We start from the raw sequence: 11,985 nt of genomic DNA, 5'->3' as shown, positions 1-11,985 counted from the left end.
CCCCAACCAGTCTGGGGTGGTCGCTGGCAGTAGTTAGATTTGTCACAAAGCCTTGTATAAGGCTTGATTATTATAGTTTACTGGGCTCCACTTGGTTCCAAGTAACATATCCTTTGCGAATCATATGGCGAGTGTGGACTTCAAAGAAGTATAACCAGACAGCTCAGCCATGATGTCTGCAGCTGTCCGTCTCCACAACAGGCTTTAGACTCTGACGGAGACGATGACTGATTACTTATTCCTGTTATACAGTCTGCTGCCTGGAGCGCATGTTAGCGCATTAAATTCTCCACAGACGAGTCTGTGTGGTCACAAAAAAAATCTGGCAAGTGCCCAGATGTCTGCTTGGCCCCCATCTGATGATGACATTTACAGAGCTCTGACCAATCACCTGTGGATAAGGTGATGCACTGAAACCTTCCTTGTGATTGGTCACTAACAGGTCTCTACAGTCTTACATCGTTACCTTGGAAGAAACAGAGCTGTCTACTAAAAGCAAACTACTTGCCAAGAAGCAGTGAAACTGTACAAGGGTGACACAACTTAGAACCAGACGTTCAAAGCAGAAGCTGCACCTTTGAAACATGTTTTAGCATTAAGGCACAATTTTTATCAGTTTTTGGTTGCGTCACATTTTTAAGTTTCACTACGACTTGGTGAGTCGCAGTATGAACCAGGAAAGATATTTATATGATACACACTTTATCATGAACCTGGTTTTTGTTCTTATGCCTTTCATTTACACTTCAGGATAAATCATTTTGATAGTCTGATGGCACATGTGGTTAAATCAAAGCAGAATACAGTAAGGTCACATCATTCACAGCGGTTAGCAGCAAAGTTGGTGAATAAAACAAAGAAGGCTGATTGAATGAAAAAAAAAAAAAATAGTGCTACAAAAATATTACCTAATTTCTAAAATAACTTCATTTTAAATCTCTGTAGTACACGAAGCATGACACTAAGGAATGATGACCACTACAGCTGTCCCGAGGCTTCTCAAGACCAAGTTACAACCCTGGTATTGGACCATACGACTCTTTGTGCAGTTAAAAAAAAAAAAAAAAAAAAAAAAAAAAATGTAGAGCATTACATTGAGTGTCTCTCTTCTAAGACTGTGCAGTACTGAGTGTGGAAATTATGACAAATGTTAGAACTGTGTTTAGTAACTTGAAATTTTGATGTTTAAGAGGCTTAAGAGACTGATTTTAAGAGGGCAATACTGATATTTCATATTGTAGGATTTCTATTATTATTGTTAAGACTAAGAGTCTTCAATCTACCAATTTGAAAACTGACAGCATTAGTGATTTAAAGGTCTTGAAGGAGTTATTTGAAAGCTGACTGCAGTTCTTTGAATGCGGCTCGTCTTTGTTTCTGCTCCTCAGCTTGCTTTTTCTTGACCTCTTGTTCCTGGCGGATCTCTGACTCAAATCGGTTGGATTCATTGATGGCCTTGACCTGTTCAACAGAAAAACACAAAGCTGCCTTAGTAAAGAAGTGAGAATCACAAAATAAAGAAGAGAATCCTCTGACCTCTAAACGACAGCTTTCAGGGTTTTCATCAATCTACTATTAATTTGTACCTTTAGTTTTTAATCAGTGAGTGAAACGCATACACATGTGACATAAATGCTGAGTCATGTCAAGATGAGGCGATAGACTCAACCACTGGAAAATATTATACTTCCTTGCTTGAAATGCTTTTGCAGCACATCTTGGATTACTGCCAACACTTATTACCACACACCAGTGTGTGAATGGGTGGATGACTGGATATGTAAAGCGCTTTGGGGTCCTCAGGGACTAGTAAAGCGCTATATAAATACAGGCCATTTACCATTTATTACAAAGCACAGTCCAATCAGTAGCAGAGGATCAGTTTTTCATATTGGTGTGTAGAACTCACACAGTCAAACTCACACAGCCACTAATCACAACGTTGCATGTTAAGGCAGAGATCAACAACAAGGTCAAAAAATAAACACATTAAAAGTAAGATAAAAAAAAATAAAACAAGGAGAAATGTCTTAAAATGAACAACTACAGGAAGATTAATCTACACGAGGTCTGTCAGCTTTAAGCGACCTGAGGTACGAGGTAACGGCCTGAGACCAACTTCCTGAATTCAGATGACAAAACATGTCCAGGATGGATAATAAGGCAGAGGCCAGCCACCCTTTGGAGAAAGCTCATATCTGCAATCTCATCCTCTCAGTCACTACCCAAAGCTTGTCACCATAGGTGAGGGGCATAGATCGACTGGTAAATCCAGAGCTTCGCTTTTACTCAGCTCTCTCTTCACCACAAGAACCGATCCTCAATCGGTGAACAAGACTCGGAGATACTTAAACTCCTCCACTTGGTCAGGGATGAGTTCCTGCCCCAGAGTGGGCACTCCACCCTATTCAGCTGAGGACCATGGATATAATAATACTTTAAATATTTTCCAAGGGTCTCTTGTGTTCAATGTGGAAACAAGATTGCCCACAAATAACGCTCTCGCCAAATAATTAGTCTTGATTTCAATTATTTGTATTTTTTTAGGAGGTGCAATGCATCCCTGTTTCTCTGTGCCACTAATGAAATGATGTGTTTTTCACTAGAAAGTTGGGAATCATCTGGTTCAAATTTCTGTGCAGAGTTTGCACAGTTTCTCTCTGAGTTTGCTCCAGGTACTCTGGATTCTTCCCATAGTTTAAAGAAATACATACTAAGTTAATTGGTGATAAACTAAATTGACAAAAGACGTTGATGAAAGTTAAGTGCAATGACGAGGTGACATGCAATGATCAGAAAGACTAGGAAAATTCTATAGAATAAATCCTACTCTATTCCATTTCAACTTACTTTAGCTTCAAAAAAGGTCTTGGCTCCTTTGACCCCCTCTGTAGAGACGTCAATTTCAGAGAGGCGAGCAAGGGCACAGAGGCCACTGTCCTCTGCCAGCTCTCCTGCTGCTGCCTTCCTGAAAATCAGTAGGAACTGTGGAAGACAAGAACAACAAACAGATACTGATAGAACAGGAACTTCGATTCTGACTCTGAATTTTAATTTAATTAAAAAAAACAAACAACTCTCTTGCTTCACCTCTCTGAAGCTGAGCTTGTTGTCGAGGTCTTCATCCACCTCTTTGATCATATTCTTCAAGCCGATGTGCGTCTGCGGAGCTCCAAGCTTCTCCATCATCAGCTTCAGCTCCATTAGGTCAATGTAGTTGTCCTTACCAGCATCATACCTTGACAGAATTAAACAGAAGAACAACTGTTGCTACATTTGCTGAAAGAGTTCATGCTGGTTCTGACAGAAAGATGACAGAATACGCAGTGCATCACAGTCAGGGAGGAAATTATTTGAACCCCTGCTGATTTTGTAAGTTTGTCCACTAACCAGTCTACAATTTCAGTGGTAGGTTTATTTGAACAGAAAAAAATCCAGAAAAATGCATTGCAAAAAAGTCATAAATTGATTTGAATTTTCATGAATGAAATAAGTATTTGATCCCCCATCAAGCAGCAAGTTTTCTGGCTCCCAGGTGTATTTTATACAGGTAACAAGCTGACATTTGGAGCCTTTTCAGCTCGTTACCTGTATAAAAGACAGCTGTCCATAGAAGCAATCAATCGATCCAGATTCCAAACTCTGCACCATGGCCAAGACCAGAGTTTTCCATGGATGTCAGGGACAAGATTGTTGACCTACACAAGGCTGGAATGGGCTACAAGACCATCGCCAAGCAGTTGGGTGAGAAGGTGACAACAATTGGTGCGATTATTCGCATATGGAAGAATCATATAATAACTGCCAGTCTCCTTCGGTCTGGAGCTCCACACAAGATCTCACCTCGTGGAGTTTATGATAATAAGAACTGTGAGGAACCAGCTCAGAACTACTCGGAAGGAACTCCATCAAACATGGAGGTAGAAACGTGTTTTGGGGGTGTTTTTCTGCCAAGGGGACAGAACAACTGCATCACATCAAAGGGAGGATGGATGGGGTGAGAACCACCTTCCTTTAGCCAGGGTACTGATAATGGGTCGTGGGCGGTTATTCCAGCATAACAATGATCCAAAACACACGACCAAGGCAACAAAGGATTTGCTCAAGAAGAATGTTAAGGTCAATATTAAGGTCTCGGAGTGGCCTAGTCAGTCTCCAATCCCACAGAAAATCTGTGGAGGGAGCTGAAGGTTAGAGTTGCCAAACATCAGCCATGAAACATTGATGTCTTTGCAGAGGATCTGCAAAGACGAGTGGGACAAAATCCCTCCTGAGATATGTGCAAAGAAAAAAAAAAAAAAAAAAAAAATCTGACCTCTATGATTACCAGCAAAGAGGGGCAGCCATCTGGCATAGCCGGTTGAGGGTAAAAGAAGACAACCAGAGATTAATAATAGATAATTATTAAATGCAGAGTGGTGGATAAGCTAGGGATGTTCCTAGTGATCAATCACTTTGTCAACTAAACAAAGAAAAAAGTTTTAGTCGTCTAAAACTAGGAGGCACTCAGATATTAAGGTGCACTTGAGAACCGTCTAATAGAGCATATGAACAAACTAATAACCAAAAGGTATTTAAAACTATTTATCACATTTTTCAGTAATGACTTTGTCGCACCGTGACTTAAATGAGGGGCTTATCTGGAGTCAGGTCCAAGGGGCAGCAGCAGGGAATGAGGCGACATTTGGTGAAATGCAGAGAAGGCTGGACATATTGCTAATCCATCACCCAATGAGCAAGTGGTTTGGTGATGGTGGGAAGGAAAAACTCCTTTTTAACAGGAAGAAACCTCCAGAACAACCAGGCTCAGGGAGGGGCGGGGCCATTTGGCGCAACCAATTAGGGGTGAGGGGAAGAAGACAGGGGCAGCAGGGTGGCACGGTGGTTAGCACTGTTGCCTCACAGCAGGTCCTGAGTTCAATTCCACCATCAGGCCGGGGTCTTTTTGTGTGGAGTTTGCATGTTCTACCTGTGTTTGCGTGGGTTCTCCCACAGTCCAAAGACATGCACTTAGTAGGGGATAGGTTAATTGGAAACTCTAAATTGCCCATAGGTGCGAATGCAGGAGTGAGCGGGAATGTTTGTCTCTGTCTACGTGTTAGCCCTGCGACAGACTGGTGAGACTTGCAGGCCATACCTAACCTTCCTGTATACCAGGGGTGTCCAACTCGAGGCCTCGAGAGCCGGTGTCCTGCAGGTTTTAGATCTCACCCTGGGTCAACACCCCTCAATCACATGATTAGTTCGTTACCAGGCCTCTGGAGAACTTTAGGACATGTTGAGGAGATCATTTAGCCATTTCAATCAGCTGTATTGGATCAAGGACATATCTAAAACCTGCAGGACACCGGCCCTTGAGGCCTGGAGTTGCCCACCCCTGCTGTATACTGTGCCAGCCACTTGGTTATGGCATTGCTAGGGACATCGTTACACAGCCTGCACCTGGTTTCTTGCCTGGTGTGCTAGAGCCCAGCCTCTATCAATCTTGTGCTTAGGGCTTGTTCCTATCTTTCATTCCAGCCATTGGTAGGATTTCTCAATATCAGCCACTTCTTCTATCTGCTGATGCTGCATGCCGTGCAGGGGCTTGTCCTCCTATGATGGTTCCTGTTCTTGCTCCTCTCTCAGTTTCAGCTGCCTAAAGTATTCACTAAGCACATAATCAGTTATAGCCATCTTTCTGATGTACTCATGGATCTTTGTTCTGTGGTTCTGAACCCCTAATTTGCTGTAAGAAGAGACATGGTGATATTCATAGGGGAGCACAGTTAGGGGGCAAGTTAAACATGCACTGGAGCCTGGAATAGGAGGTATGCCCACAGGGAGCAGAAACTGAAGGAGTGTCAGAAATAGTTGTTGACTAATTGACTTTGTTTAAAAATAATAATAATAAAAATAAAAAAAACCTGACAGATTAGTTGACTGCCAAACAATCCTTAGTTGCAGCCCTACTCTGCACCTTACTAAATATCCCCTAAATAAGTTAAAATTACATTGTTAATTTGTTGTACAACAATCTCATAAAAGCAACAAGATGAAACATGTTGTTAAAACAAAGGTTTTCTATGGAATTATGTTTCTTCATCCTGAGTTGCAAAAGAATTTAACTTTCTCCGTCTCCAAAAAGGAACACCGTTGATGATAACTGTAACAAATGTGCAGTAGGGGGAAGTGGCACACACCGTTTAAACTAAACACATTTACACAGCAGCTTATCAGTTCAAACTGGAATGTTTGAACTGATAAGAACTAATCCATTAGTTCTCACAGCTAGAATTACTCATGAATGGGGAAACGTCTTCTCAGTTTTTTAATCAATTTAGAGAATCCTGCAAACATGTAGTTGTTCCTTAGTGTGTTAAGAGGGTAAATACACTGTTAAATGTAATTAAACTGTTAAATCTTAAACTAACTGTTAAATTGCAGTTAATGTCAGAGTAGAACGCTTGCATGTACACGCCAGCCTCTATCAACTTGTATAGTGGGTGCAAGTTTTCTTCCTGCAACATACAAATGTGATTTTGTTTCAGGAGAATGTATTTTCCTTATGTTGATGGCATGAAAATGTTTGGACATTCTGCAAAATTACGTGATTTGATTACGTGACCATCTCACAAAAAAGCGGAACAGCACCCCCATCGTGTTTCTACGTCAGTACGTCCGGTCATTTCATGTCATTTTTAACCTTCATTGTAACTGCATCCAGTTAAGGAGAGCACCACAAAAATGTTTTTAACTCCCAAGACAAATTTACAAGAACAAACTGTAAAGCCCTGATGTCTCAGGAACAGTAAAGAGTTTATGCCGTAAGCAAAAAGCACTTAAGTGGCCTAGACAGGCCGAGACAAGATAGAAACTTGAAGAATCTGGGTTGGGCATTGCAAAGAAGCAGCCATGACTTGTGAACATGCAAACATTTCTACCCCGATCTGATTTTTACTGTACTACAAAATTCTTAAACTATGTTTTCTTTGTTCTTTTAAAACAAAGTAGCAAAAAACAAAACTTGATAAATGTTATGAGCTTGAAACAATCTTTGAATGTGGTGTTGGAATGACCATGTCAAGATTCTTCCTGCTGAGAATTTTAAATGTGATTTCTGGCATTTGCAGCAGGCAAATGGCATTTAGTTTAATTACATCTAAGAGAAGACGGACAGTTCTACACTACATTTCCAAAACAGGGCAACTCAATCAAAATCATCAAGGATTAACATTTCAGAGGAGGCTGCTGCAAAGTACATTTCATGAAGAAAGACTAGTTGAGTTTACTGAAATTAAATGTTTGCAACATCTGGAAGAGGGTTCAGGCCAGCACACGTGAGACTGCCATGGGCTCCTGATGTCTTCCATAGGCAGAACTTCCTTTTTATTTCAGGTAAATCTCTTATTTGCAAAGACGCATAAAATGAGGACTGGTCTCCTAATACACCTCATAACGGTCAGACCTGCATGTAACAGGTTATTAACAAGACTCATGCAAAGCTGTGTTTGTGGTTTAGCCATTTATAGTCTTCTGTAAAACAACATTACCATTAACTGTAAATAACAACTAATTATCAGTCAGCACTATGTCAGACAACAACAACTAAAAATGAACTTCTTAACCTGACTTGAGTTTCCTCCATGTTTCTTCTTTACAGTGATGATGTGACATTTTTTTAATTGTTCTTTTGCAAATGTGTGAGTGTAGGCATTACTGTTCACCCTGGAAATCACATATGAAGGATAATGCAGACAGCCAAAGAAACAGCGCGCATATATCTATATCCATATTTATATCCATAGGGAGGAAGACAGACACAGTTGTTTATTCTGTCATTTGTAGTAGATGGATAAGGCAAGTTATTTCCTGTTTAATTACGATTTGAGCTACACCAGCAAACTGTCAAGTCAACTTCCTTAATCTCAGTGCGTAATCTCAATGCTACTTCCTTGAAAACCAGTGCCCAGTAAAATGACATTAAAATGGGGGCAGCGCTGTCTATAGGCATTTCCAAATTATAGCTCAATTTAACAGGGGGATATTGTGAAACACTCACGTTTTGAACAAAGTTTCCATATCTTTGATCTGCTTTCGAGAGAACTCTTTAAACTCAGTGTAGGGGTTGAAGACCTTCATGCTGGGTAGGGAGTGTTCACCAATCCCCTCGTTCAGCTCTTCTCGCCGCAACAGTTTAGCGCCCAGCTCCGAGTTTGCGTTGGCCGTATTCGCTTTCTCTTCCGAACCAGTGTGCTGTCCGGGAGCATCCACGGCGACAGGATCCTCGGATCCTTCTTCTATCTGCAGCCGACGGCTGAGTTTGGACGAGAGCTCATCTGTGGCCATTTTCAAACCAGGAAACTAATAATCAAGAGACGGACACATGTCTGATAAACGTTTTACAGCCAGAGAATACAGAAACAATACAGAATGTATGTCAAAATCACAAAAACACTCACCTTTCTTTATTTTTCTGTCAAATAATGCAAAGTTAACATAAATATCTCCACTCCAGAATGTACAGGACGCCAGATAACTGTTCAGTACGCTGTCACGTTTATCACCACACCTTTTAAAGTGGCAGTTAGCGTAGTTGTAGGACGGGCGTGTTTTCAGACTGTCGTGCTCAGAAGCCACTAAAGCCTTTTAAGCCTCGAATAGTGTCCTGAATTTTACAAAAACACAGGCAGCCCCTGTGTTCTTTTCTTTAAAAAAAAAAAAAAGTAAAAGAAAAGAACATTAAAACACACCTGGCTGTATTTCATTATCTCACCATGTTGCTCCACTCCTGCGTGTCTTCACCTTTTTGCACTCCTAGTTATCCTTCTTATCTATGTTTTATTTATTAGTTTTAATAACATAACATCCGACAATGTACCACACCGGGAAAAGTCCCATAGTCCTTTTAACCAATGGGAAAAAATGACTTATGATTATTTTAAACGTAACTCAAGCAATAAACCAGTGTTGTGTTTACACATATAAACAACTTAGCAGAGAACCAATTTTGGAACTTGTAACTATGGTACTGACGACAAACAACACATAGTTGTTCCACTTTCTTTAGCTGAATGGTGTTATCTCTGGTATTTCAGTTTGACAGGCGTTAAACGGTATTTTTGCACCAACGAGTTGATTTACAAAAAGAACTTGGCATATCTCGGCCTGGTGTGCAGTGTGAGCTTAAAAGCAAAACTGCCCACTGCACACAAACAAATAAACAATAATAAGAATTGTAAGACACACCTAGACACAGTCAATATGTTCAAATTTGCTCATTTATTTACACAAGCTTTTCCACGGCACAAGCCTGTGAAATGACATTCACTACCCACGTGTATGCTTTGCACACTTTGTTTCTCCTTCGCACAGCATGTCCTGCTTGCGCTGTCACACTCCCACTCTCCTCTTCCACAGACCAGCTTCTGACACTGCTTTTTAGCCTCGTCATAAGCTGCTCTGCCACCTACTCTCTTACCAGATACTAAAAATAAGGGAGGCATGATTAGAAAGATAGTCCAATCTCACTCATAAATGTAGACATTAAAATACTTTGCAAAGCCCTTGCAAGAAGATTAGAAAAACTCACTCCATTCATAAATACATGCTGATCAAACAGGTTTTATCAAGGCAGACACTCAGCCAATAATACACAGAAATTAATTAAGGTAATAGATTATTGCTTTGATTCATTATTCATAAATTGGATCAAAACACTATACAGCTCTCTAAATACATCTGTTAAGACAAATTATGTTACATCCCAGAGCTGTCTAAATCTAAAGAGGTGCACCAGACAGTGGTCCATTTTCATCAAACCACTAGCAGCAGCAAAATGTAGATATTAAAGGAATTTAAACTGAAAATACAGACCATAAGATAAGCCTATATGCTGATGATGTATTGCCTTTCCTTCTGAAGACAATAACATTCATAGATAAGTTCTCATCCATATCAGACTACCCCATTAGCTGGAGTAGATCAACAGTTCTACATCTGAGCTGCGAATTTCAGAACACCTCCACCAGTCCACTACAATTAGGTAACATTAGATAATTAGGTATAGATTTTTCGACCAGGCTCTCACACTTGGTACAATTGAATCATATTCTCCCACTAAGAAGAAGAAGAAGATCCCACGCATTGGAATACTTTACTCATATCACTCATGGGAAGAGTCGCACCACTTAAAATGATGATTCTGTTTCAAATAGACAACTGGTTCTTGCTGATCTCGAATAAACTCTTTACTGCCTGGTTTAAGTCACTAGAAAAAAACCATCACGTATAAGTTTGAAAACTCTATTAAAGCCAATAAAAACCAAAACAAACAATGGTGGTCTACAACTACCAAAATTGTATTACTCCTTCTTGACCAATAGATTGCTTTATCTTTCGAAATGGATCAAATCAAGCTCGCCTGTGGCTGCACCTAGAAGAAGCATTGTGTGGGAAAGTGAAAATCTCTAGTCTGCCTTTCATAAGCCTAGAAAGCATTAAGCATCATAACTGCTTTAAAAGCCTTAACATAAACACCTCTCTGACAGCCTGGTGGGAATTTTTAATAAATAGCTCATTCTTGACTTATCCCATGTAAACTAACATCTATTTAACAATCCAGACATCTGCCAGAAACTTGCTGGTCTGCGTCCTTTGAAAGCTCTGAGGAGGGGAGGTCCATGGAGGTTTCCAGAATGTCTGGGGTATAATAGCAGGCCAGAGGGCAGGCAAGCAGACAAGGAGGTGAAGCAGATGTCCAGGTGAGACCAAACTGTGAGAAACAACAACCTCTAAATTCAAGGAGAACAAGGTTACACAGGGAAAAGCAGGTAGAGGAGGTCTACAAGTCCAGAGGTTCTGGCAGAGGTTATGTGAAGACTATCCACATGGTTTAGTTGCTGTATCCCAACCTCACTGAAGCTGAGCATCTTGGCTGACGTAAGTGAATTAGATAGGGAAACAAAAACATCACATATAGTCCTTACTGCCCTATGCATTGCTAAGAAAATTATCCTCATAACTGCAAATGAAAAAAAAACCAGTTTGTGTATTACTCAATGCAGAATTTTACTTCTAGATCACATTAGTTTGGAAAAAACGTCTGTCTCCTCGAAAAAACAAAAAAACAAAAAAACAAAAAAACAAACTACTGGATGAATTTATTTCTTATTGGTCTGCACTGATCAGTTCCTTTACTCAGTTGGGGGTGGTCGGCTATAGTCACATTTCCCTGTGTGGCTTGCAGGTGGCTGGGGGTGAACTCTAGGTCTAAGGAAGTCTGGCAGTTTTCTGGGGTCCTAAAGGTTGCAGCTGCTGTTTTGTGGCATACGTATGTCTGCTTTGGTCGGTGGTGGTGGGTGGCTGTGAGGAGTGCTGCCTTGTAGTCTTGGGATGTGGGGCCTGGGGTGGCGGGTGGCTGGTCTCCCTTGCGCAGGTCTGGGTGCAGGGCCCAGGATGGACCAGTTGAGCGGATGGCGTCACAACGGGACCCACACACAGATTCAATCACAGACACCAAGGATACAGTTCTCACACAAGCTTTAGTGCAAAACGTAAAAGTAAACAATGGCACAAGGAGAGATTGCTTAATGTGCTGGGAGGAGAAGACTAGGGAGAATCTTGTGGCTTACTTGGCAGGAGGAGCGGAAGAAGCTCCTGGGAGAAGTAATATTGACCGGGTGAGTGTCCAGAGAGATGGGAGTGTGAAGTGAATCCAACCTGGTTTGTACAGTGATCCAGAGCAGTGGAAGGCAGGAAGGCGGTGAAGCATGATCCAGAAAACCTGAAGCAGCCTGAGAATTTCCAAAATGGTGACCAGCATCCGGGTAGAGATGCAAACTGCACACAATGTGAGAACAAGGTAAGTTAATTATAGACGTGACTTGTGAAGCAAAGGTGGCCTGTTACTAACACAGGTTAGATAACAAACTGGCGAGGAACAGATGTGGACATTGGTCTTAAATACTGCCTGTTGATACTCCTGGATCAATGACAGGTGAGCAT

General features: G+C 41.0%; 1 protein-coding gene across 1 annotated transcript; it reads right to left on the bottom strand.

Moving 5' to 3' along the window:
• Positions 1 to 1,065: 1,065 nt before the first annotated feature.
• efhd2 (EF-hand domain family, member D2) lies at positions 1,066 to 8,605 on the bottom strand. The gene is made up of 5 exons (XM_026153738.1): positions 8,442 to 8,605; positions 8,042 to 8,343; positions 3,091 to 3,238; positions 2,851 to 2,985; positions 1,066 to 1,461 (listed from the first exon to the last, which is right to left on the bottom strand). Exons 2-5 carry the CDS (start codon positions 8,326 to 8,328, stop codon positions 1,330 to 1,332), a joined length of 702 nt encoding a protein of 233 aa, XP_026009523.1. The 5' UTR covers positions 8,329 to 8,343; positions 8,442 to 8,605; the 3' UTR covers positions 1,066 to 1,329.
• Between the last annotated feature and the right edge of the window lie 3,380 nt (positions 8,606 to 11,985).

This window comes from Astatotilapia calliptera, chromosome 20, assembly GCF_900246225.1.
Source record: "Astatotilapia calliptera chromosome 20, fAstCal1.2, whole genome shotgun sequence".
NCBI classification, from domain to species: Eukaryota; Metazoa; Chordata; class Actinopteri; order Cichliformes; family Cichlidae; genus Astatotilapia; species Astatotilapia calliptera.
Note: the sequence above shows the minus strand (reverse complement) of the source record. Positions and strands in the feature narration are given on the sequence as shown.